Below are 23,037 nucleotides of genomic sequence, written 5' to 3'. Positions count from 1 at the left end.
GGGAAGGGGGAAAGAAGAGGAAACATATTCCCATTTTATTATGTCAGCTCAAATCTTTATCTATGAGTCATCTGACTAGTACTTGGATTTCATACCGAAGACACTGATAGTTAATTGGTAATGAATATTGGTTCTTTTCAAGAATGTCTACTCGGTCTGGACTTATTTAATACCTGCAGCCTCTGCAGTTTGTCCTCCACTGCTGTTTGATCTTCAGGCACCTGGGAAAGATGTTCAAGTTCCTCAGAGAAATGGTCCAACGTGGTGTTCAGGTCTGCGACCGCAAGATGGTATGAGTGATGCTCTTCCACATGACTCTCCAATTTTTGCACAGAATCCTAAAAGTAAAACCATGGCACCTTACCAAGTATTTCTCTCAGAAGGTAATTATTTCTTCTCTCAGAAGGTAATTATACCATTCATAAATACTTGTTTATTAAGAGTTTCATCTCAAAACAGGGCTATGTCCAATCTTATCCAAAGCTCCTGATGTTTGAGATAGTACAATGTAAAACTTTCCATCTCTCCTTCTCCCAAATGACTCTGAATGAAGACATTTGTCCTTCCATGTTTTCTTGCCTTTGCTTCCTTCCCAAAGGCAATTAGTTAAGAGCTTACAAGATGCTACACTACAAAGCCTATCATTAAATTAAATTACAAACGTCCATAATAAATGAGACCCCCTCAATTATCTGTGACTTTGAAGCCAAAAATTCACACTTGGAAAATAAGTGAGAATTTATTATATGATTCCAGATTCCTTTTCCCAAGAGTCAAACTCAAATCTTCCTAACTCAAAAGTAAAATCATCCTCTAGTTCCCTCCCTGGGGACCTATGGTTATCAGATGGCTACACCTGATCAGAAAAGCAACAACTATTAGCTAAAAAATATTCAGTCAAGCACATATATTTTTTTTGGCGGGGGGAGGGGGTTGGTTGTGGGGGTTGAACTCAGGGCCTGGGATCTGTCCTGCTCAAAGCTAGCTCTCTACCACTTTTAAGCCACAGCTCCATTTCATTTTCTGGTGGTTAACTGGAGATAAGAGTCTCACAGACTTTCCTGCCCTGCTGGATTTGAACCATGATCCTCAGATTTCAGCTTCCTGAGTAGCTAGGATTACAGGTGTAAGCCACTAGTGCCTGGCATCAAGCAGGTATATCTTAACCCTTGCCCAGCTGCTGGTATCTGGAGAAGTAGTATTTCTTATCTTAGTAATGCTTGCATTGAACCTGGCTTTCATTAGAGGATTATAAACAGTCTTATTTAGAGAATACATTCCCTCATGACAAGCTGACATTTTGCCTCAATTCTTTCACTGCAGATCATGTGGAAATATCCCAGGAAGGGCACAAACAAGAAGTTTCATAAATATAATTCATATTAAACTATTGCAACGGATAGATGGGTGGATGATGAATATCCACATTGTCAACTCCACAGCCATGTCCAAAGAACATGACCCTAAAGGGTTAACATTAATTGACATGTTCAACTAAAACCCCTCTCTACAACTAAACAAAATACAAAAAATAAATGTATTAAATTCAAATAATTTTTACTTTTTTTTTTTTTTGGGTCCGGTTGTGGGGCCTGAACTCTGGACCTGGGCACTGTCCCTCAGCTCTTTAGCTCAAGACTAGCACTCTACCACTTGAGCCACAGCGCCACTTCCGGCTTTTTTCTTTTTGCTTATGTGGTGCTGAGGAATCGAACCCAGGGCCTCATGCATATGAGGCAAGCGCTCTACCACTGAGCCACCTTCCCAGCACCTCAAATAATTTTTAATCTATTGAACTCTCAAAGAAGAGAATTTCAATGACAGGAAATAACATCATCATCTTTTAACAAGCAAAGGATTTCCTAAGCAAAACTGACTGGATTGATTCTGTTAATTTTGAGAGTTGGTATTTTCACACAAAAATAATAAATTTTGAAAGCTTTGGGTGTACTCGAAGAATGACAACCGAAGCCATCTGTAAGGTTCTATGTACAAATCTTACATAGAAATCACTGCAATCATTTAAACCTCTGTCCAAGTCACCTGCAACTGCTGAAGGAGACTTTCATGTAGATGTTTTATTTCCAGCCAGGGCTCTTCGCTGAAGCTGGGATTTTTGGTGCACTCCAAGAGGTAATTTCCTTGAGACTTTAACTCCTTTAACAAGGACGTCAAATCTTGTGCCTTTTGGAGGAATTTCTTATAGATTTTTAGCTGGGCTTGCTTCTCCTGCAAACCAGGTTGCAGAGCGAAACCTGCTTCTTGCTTCTTCTTTAATTCTGTGAGCATCAGTCTCAGGTCCTCTTTACTTTGGAGGTATTTCTCTCCTTCTAGCAGAAGCTTTTCTTGGTGGCTAAATTTCACCAAATGTTTCATAAATGAAATGATGGTTAGCAAAATGGGAAGGCATTTTGCATACTATAATTCAAGATACATTAAAAATAAATAGCATTAAAATAACACAGATAGCCAGGAACTGGTGGCTCACACCTGTAATTCTAGCTACTCAGGAGACTGAGATCTGAGACCAGCCGGGGCAGAAAAGTCTCTGTGAGACTCTTATCTCCAGTGAAGCACTCAAAAACTGGTAGTGGCATTGTGGCTCAAAGAGGTAGAGGGGTAGCTCTGAACAAAAGAGCTCAGGGACAGTGCCCAGACCCTAAGTTCAAGTCCCACAACCACAAAAACAAACAAATAAAACCCCCACAAATATACATTGTAATTAAAAAAAAATATGATTGCCAGTATTGGGACTTGAACTCAGAGCCACCAGCTCTCACTTGGCTTTTTCCACTCAAAGCTGGGGCTCTACCACTTGAGCCAGCTTTTTGCTTGTTAACTGGAGACAAGAGACTCATGGTGTCATCTGCCCAGGTTGGCTTTGAACCACAATTCTCAGACCTGTCTCTTGAGTAGCTAGGATGACAGGCATGAACCAATGCCTGAGTACATTATAACATTCTAAATAGCACTCCATTTAGCTCAGAAACATAGAAATTATTTTATACAGTTTGCCCAGAGAATTTTTAATACCTTAGGTATCAAAATCCTGACTTTTTTGTTATATTTAAATATCATGACAATATCCTTTATGATATATTTACATAAGAGTAAAATAAGCATTAAGCATATTTAGCAACTCTATGCTTTCTGTAACTTAAATTTTGATCTATCACCTTAGAAAACGCTCAGTCAACATTTATTTCCAACCTGAAATATACATTTAAGACCTGATACAAAATAAGTTTCTGCCAGAGATCTATCTAGAAGGTTCAGCTAATGTTTATCAATGTTTACCCTTTTTGGAATTTCTGTAAGCAAATCTTTTTCAAGAGAGATAGTTCTACACTGTTTCATGTGAAGGATGAGGCTGGTTGGAGGGAGGGGTATGGAAGGGAAGCAGGGGTAAGTGAGAATTTTCTGCTAAGATTCCCAGGTTGGTGCATGAACTACGTTCAGTTCCCATTGCTCAGGAATCAGCACTGGGATGCCTTTTCTTATCTGAGATACCAACTTTTCTCCAGCAAAAGATTATTCCCCAACCCAGGCCGAAGACAGACAAAACAAACTTGTTGTGGTTCCACTGGGCCATGGAAAGCGATGGAGGGTGAAGGCGAACTTGTCCTCTACCTTAGGTACGTGTTGGCTAAGTGGAGGGTGCTGTCCCATTGGCTGTGGATATCAGTCAGGGTCTCCTGAACCTCCGAGGCCTCGCTGCCCTCAGCTTGTCTCATCACAGTTTGGATTTTGGCGTCTCCTTCAGGTTTCAGTAAAATGATTTCCTGAAACAAAGAAAAAAAATGTCATTTGCTTTACTTAAGGATATTACCGATGACTGCGTGTGTTGCTGGTACCAATGCTTGAACTGAGGGTCTCACACTCCTCTTTAGCTTTTTGGGGGTTGGGGGGATGGGGTTGTTAGTTGTGGGGCTTGAACTCTGGGCCTGGGTGCTGTCCTTGAGTTCTTCAGCTCAAGGTGAGTGCTCTATCACTTGAGCCACAGCACCACTTCTGGTTTTCTGATGGTTAATTGGAAATAAGAATCTCATGGACCTTCCTGCCTGGGCTGGCTTTGAACTGTGATTCTCAAATCTCAGCCTCCTGAGCAGCTAGGATTACAGGTATGAGCCACCGGTGCCTGGCTTCCTCCTTAGCTTCTTATAATAGCTGGTGCTCTACCACTTATATCACACCTCCAACTTCCAGCTTTTTGATAGTTAATTGGAAGTAAGAATCTCAGGGATTTCTCTGCCCTGGCTGGTACTGAACTGAGATTCTCAGATTCCTAAGAGTATCTAGGATTATAGGTGTGAGCCACCAACACCTAGCTCAGATGATGGCATTTTATTTGTAAACTTTCCACTGAGAGTCTAACTGCAGAGTTTCATTTTCATAGATGCCCCAGAGACAGATAAATTGCACAGAGTTGGTGCTCAGTAAATGCTTGTCTGTTCAGCCCTTGATTTTCAACTGCTTTCTTTGATTTCACAGGTCCCACAAATCCTCCTTGCCATTCACTTCTACCATTCACTGGTGGAAGGAAGGATAGGGAACAGCCTAGCAGGACATTTCTGTTAAGACTCATAACTTTGCAGAGGAAAAACATGCCTCATGTCAACTCATCTCTCCACCATGACAGTTATCTTCCATTCTCTGCTCTTTCTATTTTTTGCTCTAACAATGCAGTTCCATTCAGAAAAACTACTCAAGATTCCCATGAGCCAGGTAGGTACACTCACAGACACAATCTCAAATGATTTTCCTCAACCAGCTTTTTTTTTGTTTTTTAATTTTTTTGGTGCCAGTACTGGGGCATACAACTTAGGGCCTGAGTGCTGCCCCTTAGCTTTGTCACTCAAGGCTGACACTCTACCAACTAAACCCCAGCTCTGTTTGTGACATTTTGCTGGTTTACTGGAGTTAAGAGTCTTCCCGCCCAGGCTGGCTTTGAACTGAAATCCTCATATCTCAGCCTCCTCAGTACCTAGGATTATAGGCATGAGCTACTAGCTAATTAGCATCGATCATTTTTTCTCCATAATATGCTTCAATTAAAGTGATTTCAATAAGCATTTGTGCTGCTGTCCCCTGAATTTGCTCTCCTGACATGGATTCATCCTATATCCTCAGTAACTCAGGTTCTCATCCATGGCTTTTATTTCATTTATTGGCACATACTGAAGATGACAATGACTGGGCCCTACCCTCAAAAAGAGATTATACTTTCTTGAGTATGCATTAAAATAATTTTATATCCATCCCAACCCTTGTCTTCTGTAAGTTCAGTGATTTGAATTGCTTCAACTCGTCCACAGTAATCCTACTTTCCATTAAGAAACAAATCTTGGCCACTTTTCTTCTAAATCTTTTCAAAGTGAGAGTTCACTCTGACCTGTCAAATCTACTTTCCACAGTTTTACCTTTATTTTTTGGATTCTTTCTTCAAGTGGCATTTTTCCTTCAGATGAATTCAAAGCCATAAGGGACTCTTTAATCTCTTTTATCCACAGAATCACATCATGTGCGAGATCAGGGAGGCTCTGGTCCTCAGCAGGTGGTAGCTTAGCCTCTTCTTCACTTCCAGGTAATTGTCTCAATAATGTCTGGTATCGGTCAATCAAATGTGTTGATTCTGCTATTATTTCTTCTTCCTCCGAAAGGCCATGTTCCTTCAAAGAGCTGTTCAGCTGGACCACAGACTCAAACTGTTCCCTGTAATTTCCAAATACCATTGAAAATTTGTAGGAGTTGCTACTACAGGATGGAAGGAATTATACTCCAAGTAATACACCTTGCCCAAGATCACGATACCTCATTTGAGCTAATGCTTCCCAAAATAGCTCAGCTTTCTCTCCCGATTCACCCATTTCTTTCCATTTCTCTTCTTGATTAGTCAACCACTTACTTAGGTTTCTATAATCATCCTGCAATCTAAAAGAACAATTCACAGATCAGACTACAAAATGAACAAAAATAGATTCATATCCAAGAGAAGGATGACATGTACCTTGTGACTTGACCAGGTATTTACTTCCTGTGTTTATTTTCCTAGAAAAGATGTAACTTGCCACATATCAAAATCTGAACAGTAATTTACTGTACTAGAGTGGAAGTCACTAAAGCAATGAGTCATGTAAAGGTATTATAAAGAGGAGACAACAAATAGAAAACATTTCTTGGATAATCCCGAGCCTTTGCCATTTTAGATCATTTGAAGAATCTCTCAAACTTTTTGTAATCCTAGCATCAATTTAATCTCTAGCCCAGAAAAAGGGCTAGAGACAGAGCTCAGAGTTTGACACCCAGCATTGCAAAAACATGAAGAATTAAAAAACAAAGTGTCGTCAGGCCTCTGTATCTATGTTTCTATATCCATAGATTCTACCAATCACAAATCTAAATTATTTGGGACAAAATGTGTCTGTTACTGTAAAATATCGATTTTCCTCCTTTCTTGTCCTCATTCCTTAGAGAATAAAGACAAATTTTCCCATAGCATTTGCATCACATTAGGTATGCCATTGGTACATAGGTCATATGAAAACAATTCTTGTGTCTGTAAGTGTGTATGTGTGTGTGTGTGTGTGTGTGTGTGTGTGTGTGTGTGTGTGCACTAGTCTTAGAGCTTGAACTTAGGGCCTGGGCACTGTCTCTAAGCATTTTTACCTAGGGCTTGAAGTCAGGGCCTGGGCACTGTTTCTGAGCTTTTTTGCCTAAGACTAATGTTCTGTCACTTGAGTTACAGCTCTACTTCTCACTTTTTTGGGGTGCTTAACTGGAGATAAGTGTCTCGTGGACTTTCCTGCCTAGGCTGTCTTTGAATCATGATCCTCAAATCTTAGTCTTCTTCATAGTTAGGATTACAGGTGTGAGCCACTGGTGCCTGGCCACTTCCCATTTTATATAAGAGACTAGAACATCTCATGTTTCGGTGTAGAGGACTTCTCCCTGAGACCAACTATATCTATTTTACTTGTGAAATGTAAATGTACTGTATTTCCTAGCATACATGGTACTGACAAAGAGTTCATGAGAAATCACTAGGAAAATATTGCTAGAAAGTGGTATTTGAGATCACCTTTCTTTCCTACCTCAGCAGCTGCTGCAGGTGGTGACCAAGTTCCTTTGCACAGGCCTGGCAGATAGACTCCATTTTCTCTAATTCTAGTTCCTGAGTCAGGAGCCAACTGTGAAGCTCCTTAACATGTGCTTTGGGAAGATGTTTCTGTACGTGCTCCAATACGGTGTCTACCTGCTGCATTTTATCACTCCGTCCCTCAAGAGCCAAGAAATCCTGAAGGAAGAAAACAGAAGGTTAAAATGGTCTGATGAGCTCTGTCTGTCACCTCTGTGACACTATTCTAAACCAGCACACAAACCGACACTCCATCTCATCATCTTGTCCCTGACAGGACATGAAGACATGGCTTAGCGCCAGTGGCAGATGGGTCTGTAGCTGTTCTGAATCATGGATGTCAAAATGCATTTGCATCTGGTTTTCTTGGAATCACAGAAGTACAAAAAATACAGGAGCATGGAACTTGGACCAAGACCAAGGAAGCCACACACTCTTATTCTGGCTCTGTTCCACTTCTCCTAAATACTTCTTTCCTTTCTGGCAATCAATATGCAAAACTAAACAGACTACTCTCCCTTGAACTTGGCCCAAGCAGAATTTTCCTTGCAATTTTAGTGTTTCAATGCATCAGTTGCTGAGGCCTATGATATGGACAAAATGAGATATAAGAGCTGGGCGCTAGTCGCTCACGCCTCTAATCCTAGCTACGGCCCAAGTTCAAAGCCAACCTGAGCAGAAAAGTCCATGAGACTCTTAGCTCCAGTATAAACTACTCACAAAAAGCCAGAAGTGGTGCTGTGGCTCAAGTGGTAGAGTGCTAGCCTAGAGTACAAAGAGGCTCAGAGACAGCATCCAAGCCCTAAGTTCAAGCCCAGGATCAGAAAAAAAAAAAAAGAAAGAAAGAAAAAGAAAAAAGTAAAGGCAAAAAGAGGGGCAAAGGTAAGTCTTGCAATAAAGATTAATACCACTTAATTGGTTAACTAATTAGTTAATACCAATTAATTATAGCAAAGAGAACATTTAGTTGCCATCAACAAGCTTGAGAACATGACAACATCAAAACAGAACTGGGCCCCTATCCCCAGTTACTGGGGTGGGGAAGGAAGGCATGAAGACAGCTTTAGCCCCAGGAGTTCAAGGCTAGCCTGGTTCCCAAAGAACAAGCAAGCAAGCAAACACTTTACTAGACTGTCTACCCTAAAGTGATCGAGCATGCAACATGTTTCCCCACACACTCAGCCTTTTAGTTCACGTTGTAGTCTGACCAGCAGTGTGTTAATGTTCAATTGCAGCTAGCTGCTGGTGATTGATGCCTATAATCCCAAATACTTGGGAGGCTAAAACATAAGAATTGAGGCTTGAAACTAACCAGGGCAGACAAATCCATGAGCCTCTTATCTCTAAATAACCAACAAAAAGCCGAAAGTTGGAGGTATGAGCAAAAGAGCTGACCAAAGCTCAAGGCCCTGAATTCAAGCCCCAGTATTCGGAAAAAGAAAAAGAAAACTTCAGTTGCAATTTTTAGCCAAGTATGGTGCTCAAACCTATAATCCTATAATCCTGCCTACTTGGGAGATAGAGATTGGAGGAGAAAGATGGGTCCTGGTTTGAGGCCACCCCAGGCAAAATAGATCATAAGGCTCCATCTCAACTCATAGCTGGGCACAGTGGCATGCATCTACCATCTCAGCGATGTGGGAAAGCAAGCATAGGAGACTCAAACTCTAGGCTAGCCTGCACACGAAGGGAGACCTTAGCAAGTTCAAGGCCTGAGTTCAAACCAGCACTGCAAAAATAATAGTAACAACAACAACAACAACAACAATAATAATAACAACAAGTGCATTTCACTAAAATAGTGTCTTAACATAAACAGAATCTTAGAATATGAAAATAGAATTGTTAAAGCCACTGGAGTATTTACCCAGTAAAGCAGTTTCAGTATATCTGGAAAATATCCAGGTTATTTAGAAGTATTACCTCTTACATAAAAAAAGTTACTATGTCAAAGTAAGTTCTTCCCTAAATGAAAATACAGTCCTATGTTGCTAATATTTTAGTTTGATCAGTTTTGATATAGGTATCTTACAGAAAGTTTTTGTAGCTTTTGCTCCACACTCGTTTTGGTTGCTGAGGGTTCAAAACAGTCCTTAAGGCTCATTTTAATGCTGCTGAACCAGTCATTAAAGTTCTTACATTGATCTGGAGAAGAAAAAAAAATAGGTCTATTCATTTCATTTGCACATCATGACCCCTGTTATGTGAGAGCTTGTAGAATCTGTTTTCTATACTACTGTGTAAAGTGCTAATAAATACTGACACCTAATTTTGAGGGCTAATACATCATAATTTGGTATATTTTCTTTGATGTTGGCATTGGGGCTTGAACTCAGGGCCTTGGATTTTCACTTTCCACTCAAAGCTGGTATTCTACCACTTGGGCCACAGTTTTACTTCAGGCCTTTTGATGGTTATTTGGAGATAAGAGTATCATGGAGTACACACGTGCACGTGTGCATGCGTGCGTGCGTGTGTGCGTGTGTGCGTGTGTGCGTGTGTGCGTGCGTGTGTGTGTGTGTGTGTGTTGTGTGTGTGTGTGTGTGTGTGTGTGTGTATGTGTGTGTGTGTGTGTGTGTGTATGTGTGTGTGTGTGTGTGTGTGTGTGTGTATGTGTGTGTGTGTGTGTGTGTGCAGGTCCTGGGGCTTAAACTCAGGGCCTAGGCACTGTCTCTTAGCTTCTTTTGCTCAAGACTAGAACTCTACCACTTGAGCCATAGCACCTCTTCTGGCTTTCTCTGCGTAGTTTGTTGGAGATAAGAGTCTCATGGACTTTTCTGCCTGAGCTGGCACCAAACCATGATCCTCAGATCTCAGCTTCCTGAGTAGCTAGGATTATAGGCATGAGCCACTATCACTTGGCTTTCTGCCCAGGTTGGCTTTGAATAGGGATCCTCAGATTTCAGTGTCCTGAATAGCTAGAATTACAGGCATGAGCTTCCAATTTTTCTCTTTAAGTACCCAGGATATCCCAAAATAGTTGCTAGGGCATGAGCTCATAGACTCAACAGCCACAGGCAGTCGGTGGCACTTGGTATTGGTGACTTATCCATGAAAACAGTGCTTTCAGATGTTACTTATACCATCCATTACTTACTAAATAGGTTTCCCCAATGGATTTGTCTAACTATTATGCCTTCAAATACTGTTTGTGATGTCAGGCATGGAGGTACACACCTATTATCCCAATTAAGTGAGAGGTGAAAAAGGAAGATCATGGCCCAAGGGTAACCCTTGGCAGAAAGCAAGAGACCTTGTCTAAAAAAAATGTAAGTGAAAGGCAGGGTGCAGGTGGCCCATACCTGTAATTCTAGCTACTCAGGAGGCTGATACCTGAGGATCTCAGTTCAAATCCATCCCAGGCAGAAAACTGCATGAGACTTTTATTTCCAGTTAACCACCAGAAAATCATAAATGGCATAACTCAAAGTGGTAGAGCGAGCCTTGAGCAAAAGAGCTCAGGGACAGACACCAGGTCCTGAGTTTAAGCCCCATGACAGACACAAATAAAAGAAAGGGGGGAAAAAAAGTGAGCTGGGCACTGGTGGCTCACACACGCAACCCTAGCTATTCAGGAGTCTGACATCTGAGAATCTCAGTTTGAAGCTAGCCTGAGCAGGAAAGTCTGAGACTCTTATATCCCCATTAAACTACCAAAGAAGCCAGAAGGTGGAGCTGTGGCTCAGTTGGTGGGGTGCCAGCCTTGAGCAAAAGAAGCTCAGGGACAGTACCCAGGCCCAGAGATCAAGCTATAAGACTAGCACCAAAACAAAAAATAAAACATAAACAAACAAACTAAAGTAAAAGAGACAGGAACATGGCTCAAGTAAAAGAGCATCTGCCCATTAAGAGACAGACCCTGAGTTCCAAGCCCGGTACCTCCATCAATCAATCAATGCTGTCTATGCAAACTACCTGTAAGCCAGGCTTAGGTTACTATAGGCACACAGCACTTTACTGGTCATCGTTCAAGAGAAACCTCACACTCACCGTTCAATAATGCACAGAAGTGATCTTGCAAAACACGTTTCTTGGCACTGAACAAATCGCTGACACTTTCATATTGCCTTTTCAAGTCAGAGAGCTCCGGGGTGCGACAACCTATATGATTCTCCAGGACAGTCATGCTGTGCTTCTGCTGGAGAATCTGCTGCTGTATCTCCTACACAAGAACACACAAGCAACCACCACCACATCTTAAAACAGCCCCCTCCGAACGACACCAGGCAGCTCTTCATGATTTTTGGAAGCATCTCAAAGGTGTTCAATTGAATTCACTCACTTTCCCTTCACTAGCCCATGTATAATACAATGCAAGTGAATATCTAAAAGTTATTATCCCATGAGGCAGTTCAAGGGTGAAAAGGTTAAATAAGCAAACGGGTTTCTGAGATCTCTGCTCTAACTAGGACTTTTCATTTTCCTGTTTTTATTGACTGCAAAAAGCCAAAACTATAAAAATAAGTGGGAGATTAACATGGGTCACCGAAGCCATGCAGTTGGGCAGTACCTCGAGTTTCGTGAAGATCTCCAGGCTGTCGGTGGGCGATAGTGCTTTCAAGAGGGACTCGGTCATTCCAATCTGGGTCTTGGCTTGGTCCAGGTCCTCCCTGAGCTCTGCTGTGCTGCCATCAAGCTCGGAGCCATTGGATTCCCCTGTGAGATACTTTCTCATGCGGCCCATCTTGCTCAAAACAAAGGACTCCATGACCTGAATTTATGCAACATAGGAAGCACTGAGATGAATTGTGTTCAGTAGACTGCCGTACACTGCACTGCAAGAGAGCATGCTGGGATGGCTTAGCTTCACTAAGAACTCAAGTCTTCTGATGGCTCTCCTTCATCCTGTGTCACTCATACAATGAGAGAATTGCCTTGAAAAGGAATAAAGTATAACAGGGAAGCTGGGCACCAGTGGCTCATACCTACAATTTTAGCTAAATCTCAGGAGGCTAAGATCTGAAGATCACAGTTCAAAGCCAGCCCAGGCAGGAAAGTCCATGGGACTCTTATCTCTAATTAACCACCAAAAAGTTGGAAGTAGAGCTGTGGCTCAAGTGGTAAGAGTGGTAATTTTGAGCAAAGAAGCTCAGGGACAGTGCTCAGGCCTTGAATTAAACATCTAATACCAGCACAGGAAAGAAAATTGAATTTAACACCTAGTACCAGCACAGAGAAAGGGGGAAGGAAGGAAGGAAGGAAGGAAGGAAGGAAGGAAGGAAGGAAGGAAGGAAGGAAGGAAGGAAGGAAGGAAGGAAGGAAGGAAGGAAGGAAGGAAGGAAGGAAAGAAGGAAGGAAGGAAGGAAGGGAGGGAGCGAGGGAGGGAGGGAGCGAGGGAGGGAGGGAGAGAGGGAGGGAGGGAGAGAGGGAGGGAGGGGACAGAAAGAAAGAAAGAAAGAAAGAGAGAAAGAAAGAAAGAAGGAAAGAAAGAAAGAAGGAAGGAAGGAAGGAAGGAAAGAAAGAAAAGAAAGAAAGAAAGGAAGGAAGGAAGGAAAGAGAGAAAGAAAGAAAGAAAGAAAGAAAGAAAGAAAGAAAGAAAGAAAGAAAGAAAGAAAGAAAGAAAGAAAGAAAGAAAGAAAGGAAAAGAAAGAAAGAAAAGAAAAGAAAGAAGAGGGCTGGGAAGGTGGCTCAGAGGTAGAGCGTTTGCCTTGCATGCATGAGGCCCTGGGTTCGATTCCTCAGCATCACATAAACAGAAAAGGCCGGAAGTGGTGCTGTGGCTCAAGTGGTAGAGTGCTAGCCTTGTGCTGAAGAGCACAGAGACAGCGCCCAGGCCTAGAGTTCTAGCCCCATGACTGACCAAAAAAAAAAAAAAAAAAGGAAAGAAACAAACAAAGAAGAAAGAGAAAGAGAGAAAGGAAGGCAGGCAGACAAGCATAAATGAGATAAAAACGTACAGAAAAAACAAACAAACCTGAATAGTCCACATTGTTTTCTGAATGTCTCCATACACAGCCCAGGCTGTCCTCAAACTCCCGCCTGACATCCCAAGTAGCAGGCCCATAGCCCTGTACCACCATCCCCGGCTGGCCATGATAATGTTTTATGTACACGGCACTGTGGTAAGCACTTCATGTATAAAACACAGGCTGAGACGGGCAGGCAACCTCTCTAAGAGCACAAAGGTCATGTAGGCAGTATGGCCAGGATGGCACCAACACACTCTGCCTACCGAGGGTGCGTTCAACCACAGCGGAGCAAAGGAAACACAGACCAATTTCTCCATCCAACACAGGCCATGGCTCTTTCTCCATCTTCAGTTAGTACACATAGGCCCACCTGGGTCTTATCCTTCCTATACCTAACACATGGTTCCATGGGGAATCACGGTCGCTTTAAATGGAAAACACAACCACCATTTTCCCCTCTACATAAACAGCCTGTCCTGAGTGAAAGGAGAAAGAAAAATGCAAAGTACGTTAGCCATGCTAAGCACAGAGCACATTTTATTACCTATACTGGGTATTAAACCCATGGTGGGGTCAAGAGTGGTAGCACATGCCTATAATCCCAGTGTTAGGAGAGTGTTAGCAGAGGCAGGGAGATTATTAGTTTGAGGCTAGCCTGTTATAAAAGCAGACCTGACTCAAAACAAACAAACAACAATTTTTTTAAAAAATCCGCATAGTATTTTGTAGGCAAAAAACTGAGATTACAGTTTGATACTTTGAAATTAAAAACAACAATGCTAGTACCTGCAATTCAAGTGGTTTTTCACTACTCTGAAGCAGGAACTGTATTTCAGTCACTCTTCTAGAAAATTCCAAAGTTTTTTCTTCATGGGCTTGTAACACATCCTAAAACACATTTTAAAGGTATATCTTGTTACTTCATGGCTAATTTTCATAAAATTTTAATCTACAGAAACAGAGTGCTGTGGAATTTCACTTAAGTGCTTGTTTTTGTGTTTTTGTTAGTCGTGGGACTTGAACTCAGGGCCTGAGTACCTTGAGCTTTCATGCTCAAGCCTAGCACTCTACCACTTTGAGCTATAGTGCCATTTCTGGTTTTATGGTGGTTAACTAGAAATAAGAATGTCATGGACTTTCCTGCTGGGGCTGGCTTTGAATCAGGATCCTCAGATCTTAGACCTCCTGAATAGCTAGGATTACAGGTGTGAACCACGGGCAACCAGTCTTTTTGACAGTCTTGTGAATTAGAAACACAAGTATCTTCTGTTTCGAGGACAAAAGAGAACCTACGCAAAGTATTACAAATTCTCAGACATGTGAATGGACACTCAGTTGCAAACACAATTTTGGCAAAAATTGACCCATGGGCTAACTGCTTGACTATCTTTAACTTCAGATTTTATTTATTTATTTATTTATTTTTGGTCAGTCATGGGGCCTGAACTCTGGGCCTGGGCGCTGTCCCTCAGCTCTTTAGCTCAAGGCTAGTGCTCACCACTTGAGCCACAGTGCCACTTCCAGCTTTTTCTGCTTATGTGGTGCTGAGGAATCGAACCCAGGGCCTCATGCACGCAAGGCAAGCACTCTACCACTGAGCCACCTTCCCAGCCCTAACATCAGGCTTTTAAATAACCTGTATTTCAAGAAAATGTTAAAGGATCCTTAGAGATGTCTCACTTTCACTCAGAGGATCATAGTTTCACTCTAGAATTATCCTAATTATTCAGGAAACTAGAAATCACAGCCCACTTTGAAGACTTTTTCCCAAACGTATAAAAAATAAACATGGAAGTTAAAAAGTAAATAAGAGAGCAAAAATTTTAGGGCTTGGAAGTTGGCTCAGTGGTAGAGTGCTCACCTTGCATGCATGAGGCATTAGGTTCGATTCCTCAGTAACACATAAGCTGAAAAAGCCAGAAGTGGCACTGTGGCTCAAGTGGTAGAGTGCTAGCCTTGAGCTGAAGAGCTGAGGGACAGCGCCTGGGCCTAGAGTCCAAGCCCCAAGACAGACAAAAAAAAATTTTTTTTTTACAGAAAATTAGGTTTGAAACATCAATTTCGTGTACACACACACATAAACTTTTATTGTGCACTGAACCACATATATCTGCCAATATTTAAATGTTTTTTGACCTAGCAAGATGGTTTTTGTATGATATAAGCTAATCATATATAGAAAAACAAGTTTGTTTTGGGGGGGGAGGAGAACTGGGGAATTGAACTCAGCTGTAAGCTCTTTGTCCTATCACTGAGCTACATACACAGCCCCAGAAAGAATTATTTTCAGAGTTAAAACAGACAACTCTGATTCTTTCCAAATGCAAAAAACTGAGATTACAGATTCTTTTCATTTTGTTTTTTAAATCAGCTTTCTTGCAGGGAGGGCTCTCTAAAAGTCAAGGACACCCAATCTTTTTTTTTTGTTTTGTTTTTGGGTACGGTTGTGGGGCCTGAACTCTGGGCATGGGCACTGTCCCTCAGCTTTTCAGCTCAAGGCTACCACTCTACCACTTGAGCCACAGCACCACTTCTGGCTTTTTTTCTTTTTGCTTATGTGGTGCTGGGGAATCGAACCCAGGGCCTCATGCATGCAAGGCAAGCACTCTACCACTGAGCCACCTTCCCAGCCCCAAGGACACCCAATCTTGTGTTTTCTATAATCCTTTTGTGAGGCTGCTTCATTTCTGAGGGACTGAGAACTGGTTTTTGTTTTTCTTTTTACTTTGTTTGGGTTTTTCAGTGAAGAAGATCAGGCACAGGCCTTGGGCTGGCTAAGCAGTAAGTCTTATCAACACCCATCAACTTTCAATGATCTGTGTATTGACTATCAATCAGTTTTATTGATACAACATCATGGTTGAGGAGCTGAGAAAATACATAAGCCCAGAATATTAATGATCTGGCCCTTTAAGAAAAAGTCTCCTTCAGCCTTTGTCCTTGGGGTGTAGCTTCTGTTAGGAATTCTTACCCTTTTTGTACTAGCTACCCCTATGGCAATTTGGTGAAACCTAAGGGTCTTTTGCGTGATATTATTTGAAAAATAAAACAGAAAGAAAAGAGGAGCCAGCGCTGGTGGCTCATGCCTGTAATCCTAGCTACTCAGGAAGCTGAGATCTGAGGATCACGGTTAAATGCTAGCCCAGGCAGGAAACTCCATAAGACTCTTATCACCAATAAACCACTAGAAAACCGGAAGTGGCGCTGTGGCTCAAGCAGTAGAGCGCTTGCCTTGAGCTGAAGAGCGCAGTCACAGTGCCCAAGCCCATGACCGACAAAAAAAAAAAAGAAAGAAAGAAAAGACGTAAACAATTATATTATAGTTATCAAAGATTTTGTATCATATTATTTGTTGTCATAACTAGTATTATGCTCACTGTAGTTATCAAAATATCAGTTATAGTGAAAATATAGTTATGGCTACCAAAATATTACAAATAATTTGTAATATATATGTGAATTCATGTTTTTGGATAACTACCTTAAATTACCTAATGTAGCGCCAGGGCTGCTAAATCCTATCTTTTCAAAGTAGTCATAGAATAGCAGTTGTAACAAATGAATAAAGATCTAACACTGTTTTGTGATTTTCTTGGTAATTAAGTTCCAAATAATGGTATTTTACCTACAAACATGTACGTGTCTATGTGTATGTGCGTTGTCTATATTCACAATTAAAACAAATACTACCATAGAGACACTTGTGAAACGAAAGGTATTATTCCCCCATCCAAGGTCATCTTATCCATGAATCTCTTTGTTTTTTTGTGAATCCTAGATTAATAGTGTCCACTTTAGGCTGGAACGATGGCTCAGTGGTAAAGCACCTGCCTAGCAAGCCCAAGGCCCAAAGTTCAAATCCTAGGTACAACCAAAAAAAAAAAAAAAAAAAAACCCCACACAACTATGTACATCATCCTAGATATCACAAAGGGAGTGGTAGAGGTTGGCTCCTTCTTAAGGAAGGATGAAAAAAAAATTCCTTTAGATTTTTCTACCCTGCCCCAAGAAAGTAATTTCAGTCCTCAAATGTCGGCAGTGTACAGGCAGAGCCTCTATTCTATTTCTACCGAGTCACCTTCAATCTTTCTCCTTCCTCTTCAGTCAGCTGATTCGATCCCATTTGCTGACAAGCCTCTTCAGTCCACTCATCGATGATGTTTTTCAAATTAAAAAGTTTGTCCCACAAAGCCAGAGCTCGGCCAAGCTTCTCATAGTGCTCTTCTGTCTTCTCATTCATCTACCATAATTTAAATCCGAAGGAATTCAGACAGGTGAAAAAATGTGAAAACCATTATTTCAATCAAACAACAGTTTTAAAATTAAAGTTTACCATAAGCAGCTGAGTGAGTTGCTTTATTTACCAATAACAGTCACTTAAGTGACTAAAACAAAAACAAAACCCACCAAACTTTGTAAATATACATGCAATTAAAAGCAACAGTATTCCTGATATCTAAACCACATTATTTAAAAAAAAAATCTTTTAGAATGAAGATGGAAAAACAAACCACAGATAAATTCTTAGTTTGTACTTCATAAAGATATCATTTTTGCCCAACCAAAAATGTATGATGTATAGAGTTGAAAAAAAATCACCATCCTAAGGTATTAAATAACTATGTACTTCTTCTATACCTAGAAGATTACAAACTCAATTGTTAGTACTGCCTAACTCTGGGGTAAAGTTAATTATTAAGTTTAAACTTTGTAGTATTCAAACATTTTTTACAATGACTATAGTTTAATTTTCCAATTATATAAAAATGTTAAAGACACACTCAAAAAGTACCAGTTCAATTGTTTACAAAAGAGAAGTTGCAACCAATTAAATTACCACCTACATCAAGCCATCTATCCACAAGGACATTAGCCTCTTTTTCAAAAGGAGGCTCTTCAAAGGCTTTCATTTTGTTTAGATGAAATTGAAGGTTTTTGCAGATCTGGTTTATCTTGTCTATCACTTCTAAATGCTCATTGAATTCTTGTTTGACAGTTTCAATCTGTAAAAAAGGAAAGATGTTTTTGATATATTGGCATAGACGGCACATAAACATACCGCTGTATTTCTTCTACATGCAAAGAACCTTCTTGCTGTACTGGTACAGTGGAGCACTAAGTGAGGAGGACAGAGAGGATGGAGGTGCTTCTAGCACCGGAAGAAACAGTGACTTTGTCCTACACTGAGCGCCTGGGGTGAATGGGAGGGAGTCACTCCCACACTGCCATTTCCCAAACATTAGTGATGCTCTGTCATTCTAGCCTTTTGGTCTTTCTTTTGCATTTGTCTTTTATTAAAGAGAGTGGAAATTCAGCACGGTATCCTAGATAAACATCCAGGTTCTGATGATGTTGAAGGACAAACATTCTCAGTGGTACCACATATGGGTCACCGGGCCAAAACACCAGGAAGATGAAGTAACTGACTGTGTGCACAAACAGTCCTAAGTTATCACCAAATTAACTGGAAGTTTTCTTCCTTTTCTCTTTCTTTCATCTTTTTAAATTTTATTTATTTATTTATTGTTGGTCATGGGGCTTGAACTCTGGATCTGGGTGCTGTCCCTGAGCTCTTAAGCTCAGGGCTAGCATTCTACCTCTTGAGCCACAGCACCACTTCCAGCTTTTTCTATGTATATGGTACTGAGGAATTGAACCCAGGGCTCCATGCATGCTATGCAAGCACTCTACCACTAGGCCACATTCCCAGCCCACTTTCTTTCTTTCTTCCTTTTTTTCTTTCTTTGTTGGTCATTGTGTTTGAACTCAAGGCCTGAGCACTGTCTCTGAGCTCGTTTGCTCCAGGTTAGTACCCTATCACTTTAAGCCACAGCTCCACTCCCATTTTCTTTGGGATTTCAAGTTTTCTTAATTGGAGAGAAGAGTCTCAGGGACTTTCCTGCCCAGGCCAGATTCGAACTGCAATTCTCAGGTCTCAGCCTCCTAAGCAGCTAGGCTTTCAGGATTGAGCTACTAAGGGCTCAATTGTAAATTTTTTAATGATCACAACTAGATTTCCTTTTTAAAAAACTCTGTGAAAAGATCTAAGCTTCTGTGCTAAAACTTCAAGACTGTTCCACAAAGTAATGTATTTTAATAGATATGTAAGCTGTATGTGTATGAAGGACACTATACTAGATACAGTCTCAATAAAATGAGAAAATCCTTTATTGTTATACATTCCTTAAAGCTATTTAAATCATAAAACTCATTTATCTACTGATTTATCTATTTATTTATTGTGCTGATACTTAGGGCTTGCCTCAAACTCTCACTTAGCTTTTTCATTCAAGGTTGGTGCTCTGCCACTTGAGCCACACCTCCACTTCTAGTCTTTTGCTGATTAAGGTCTCATGGACTTTTTTGCCAGAGCAGGCTTCAAACCCCAATCCTCAGATCTCAGCCTCCTGAGTAGCTAAGATTGTAGGTGTGAGCCATAAACCTCAAACACACATAATACTATTTATTTATATTTGGTCTGTATGGCTTCTGGGTTTTCTGAGTCCAGAAGCAAGTCACTCAATAGACACACAAGATGCGAGGCTAATCAAAACAATGAAGACACAGGCAACCAGCAAAACTGTAAAGTGCTGCAATAAACATTTAGGTATTTGGTATTAAGGACTGCCTCTATTTCTTAGGAGTGAAATATTTGATCAAACAGTGAAATCCAGGATCACTGTGTTTCTCTCAAGGATTTCCATAAATTCTTTAAACCATATGCCATTCTATTTACTGAAAATGTTTACCCACTGTATGTTCCACTACTATGTAAAAATTAAAATGTATAATAAATAATTTTGTGTATATGGGGTATAGTTAAGCAAAAGTTACTGCTAAAATATTATGGACACATAAATAGGAAGACTAGACATAGGAATAATTTATTAAAACCTCACATTCTTTGGACTATCCTGGTTAGAATTAATGTTGAAATGAGAAGGCATTAAAGCTTCATGTTATATAATAGGGAATTACAGAAAGGACTGGGTAGAGTTCATGATTAGCAGGTACCAGCCCCTAGGGTCAGTCTACAGCACCAAAAAAGGTAGAGAAAAAAATTTAACCTATAAAACATTACTCAATCATAACAAAATATTCTGTTTGCAGAAAATGGATAGAATTTGATACTGGGTCAAATGAGTTAAGCTGAGAAGGAGAGGTTGGGAGGATAGAGGGTGAAGGAGAGAAATCACTGTTAAGTTCAGTCAGGTGGCTCACACCTGAAATCGTAGCTACTCAGAAGGCTGAGATCTCAGGATCTCAAGACAAGAAGCTGGAAGTGGAACTGTGTTTCACATGGTAGAGGGACAGCTAAGAAAGAGCATGAGGCCCTCAGTTCCAATCCCAGTAACACACACATACATACACATACACACACACATACATACACATACACACACACACACAATATGTTAAGTTCCAGGCCCTGGATCTAGATGCCTCTGCTAGGTGCTTAACAATGTACCTCCCAAATCAAGAATGGGCTGCGTTCTGCTACTACTAACAGAAAGTAAAGCTGAAACAGGAAAAGGGTGTTGGGGGCACAACAGAGGGTAGACGCAAGCCCAGGAGATCTGTGATGATCTGTGACAATGATCCCAGAACCTCCTTTAGGCCAGTGGCTCGAGGACAGAACATCCCAGCCCACAATCAGCCACACCATGAGCTGCTTCTGCTTCAGGGAGGCAGCCACGTCATCTCAGAGAAGTTCCAATGCACTCTCCACTCGGGAGCCTGTGGTCTCCTTCACTGAAGGCCAATAGAGAGCCAGCCCCATGGTCACCTATTGTACCAAGTGATGCCCAAGCAGGGCCATCACTGCTGGCTAGCAGCTCCAACACAGCTGAGAAGGTGGGATCCAGACAAGGACTATTCTTGACACTCTGGGTATTGCTGGAAGGGTAGGTGAATAATTCTAGATGGAGACCAAGTTATCTGAAAGACGTCATTTATTTACATTTCCACTTCATTGTGTCCATGCCTAAGAAATCTAAATGCTTTTCTACCACCCAGGTGTGTCAAACTAAACACATGGCCCATGTTTGTCATGCCTGAGCTCATTGCTCTGAACACAGAGGAAAAGCAAGTTCCTAATGGAGGGCCGCACACAGGGAGGTATGGCAGATTCTTTCCTGTGTCATTCTTCTGCACAATCCTAGGAAATAATGACATCTAGTGTCCAAAACAGCGACTTTCTTTAGCAGGTGGAGCTGAGACTGGTGAGGCTCCACAGACAGAGTAACCAGGAAGTCAAGCTCACACTGCGTGACAGAAAAGTCACCCATCATTTTCCCCACATCACCACTTGATTCCCCTGAGCTGCTGGGAACCAAGGACCCAGCATCAAAATCACCCAGCAACCCGTGACCAACCAGGGACTGCCTGCTCTCAACTGACTGGTAATAAAGAACAGTTGAGAGCGGGAGGTCAGTCATAGGGCTTGCACTCAGGGCCTGGGCACGGTCCCTGATCTCTTTTGCTCAAGGCTAGCACTCTACTACTTTGAGCCACAATACCACTTCCGGTTTTCTGATGGTTAATTGGATATGAGAGTCTCACGGACTTTCCTGCCTGGATAGGCTTTGAACAGTGATCCTCAGATCTCAGCCTCCTGAGTAGCTAGGATTACAGGTGTGAGCCACTAGCACCTGGCTATATAATTTCTTAGATATCTGTTAAAATAGAGTTACTAAGTAGTTTCTCTTTGGGGAGGTGAGATGGTAGAAGTGGAGCTTAAACTCAGGGCCTTGTGCTTTCCCTCAGCTTTTTTTTTTTTTTTGCTCAAAGTTAGCCACAACTCTATTTTCGACTTATTTTTTTGTTAGTTGATTAGAGGTAAGAGTCTCATGGACTGTTCTGGTCAGGCTGGCTTTGAACTGTGATTCTCCGATCTCAGCCTCCTGAGTAGCTAGGAACTAAGTTATTTCTTTTTTTTTTTTTTTTTGCCAGTCATGGGCCTTGAACTCAGGGCGTGAACTATGTCCCTGAGCCTCTCTATGCTCAAGGTTAGTACTCTATCACTTGAGCCACAGCATCACTTCTGGCCTTTTCAGTTTATGTAGTACTGAGAAATCCAACCCAGGGATTCATGCGTGCTACACAAGTACTCTACCACTAAGCCACATTCCCAGCCCAGTAATTTCTTTTAAACCAAGTTTCCACAGTGCTTTCAGTTCTAAAACCCTCTTCCCTCTCAGCCTCATGTGTGGACCATGGAGTGGAGTTTTCAATCTTGGGCCAGGGGCTCACCTCTGCTATCCTTTTCTTCAGGTTGTCCTTTCCCATGTAAGAAGGCTGCAGGGAGAAGACATTCTCTTCTTTCTGAATCAAAGTTGTCAAAACACTTTTGTAGTTCTGATACTGTTTTAAGAGTTCCAATACTCTCTCACATTGTTCAAGACTACAATGGGAAAAAAAGTAAAATAAGTATCTAACAATTAAAAGAAAATATTATTTTCCTATATATCTTACAATAATAACTATTAAGTCATAAAGGACTTTCCCTCTAATGGTTCTTTATCCACATATCTTAAGATTAATGACACACATATATTTATCTGGCAGTCAGATAGTAGAAATAATCACCAAGTTAGCATTGCCACTGAATCAACAGAAAAAAGTTAACAGGAAGTTCTAGAGAGAAATACAGAATTTATAACCCTCATTTCAATTGCATCATTAACCACTTGGAAAATAGTACGGCTATATATGGTGGCACATTCCTGTGATCTCGGCTCTTGGGAACAAGAGACAGGAAGATCTGGAATTCACGGACAGCCTGAGCTACATAGTAAGCTCAAAGCCAACCTTTAACTTTGGCCAACCAAAATTACAAGGTGAGACCCTTGTCTCAGAACACACATGCAGCCAGGACACTGGTGACTCATGCCTGTAATCCTAGCTACTCAGGAGGCTGAGATCTGAGGATGGTGGTTTAAAGCCAGCCCAGGCAGAAATGTCCCCATGAGACACTTATCTCCAATTAACCAC

The 23,037-nt window shown here is 41.2% G+C and overlaps 1 protein-coding gene across 1 annotated transcript in view; it reads right to left on the bottom strand.

Moving 5' to 3' along the window:
* Syne2 (spectrin repeat containing nuclear envelope protein 2) overlaps nt 1-23,037 on the bottom strand; it is a 259,939-nt gene that overhangs the window by 149,281 nt on the left and 87,621 nt on the right. The window contains 13 exon segments of the mRNA XM_042682550.1: nt 174-338; nt 2,044-2,353; nt 3,631-3,782; nt 5,421-5,712; nt 5,812-5,931; nt 7,092-7,294; nt 9,168-9,280; nt 11,126-11,297; nt 11,646-11,846; nt 13,831-13,932; nt 17,123-17,284; nt 17,889-18,047; nt 22,297-22,447. Of these exon segments, the coding sequence (XP_042538484.1) occupies nt 174-338; nt 2,044-2,353; nt 3,631-3,782; nt 5,421-5,712; nt 5,812-5,931; nt 7,092-7,294; nt 9,168-9,280; nt 11,126-11,297; nt 11,646-11,846; nt 13,831-13,932; nt 17,123-17,284; nt 17,889-18,047; nt 22,297-22,447 (2,302 nt within the window).

This window comes from Dipodomys spectabilis, unplaced genomic scaffold (assembly GCF_019054845.1).
Source record: "Dipodomys spectabilis isolate Male_0828 unplaced genomic scaffold, ASM1905484v1 ptg000073l, whole genome shotgun sequence".
NCBI lineage: Eukaryota > Metazoa > Chordata > Mammalia > Rodentia > Heteromyidae > Dipodomys > Dipodomys spectabilis.
Note: the sequence above shows the minus strand (reverse complement) of the source record. Positions and strands in the feature narration are given on the sequence as shown.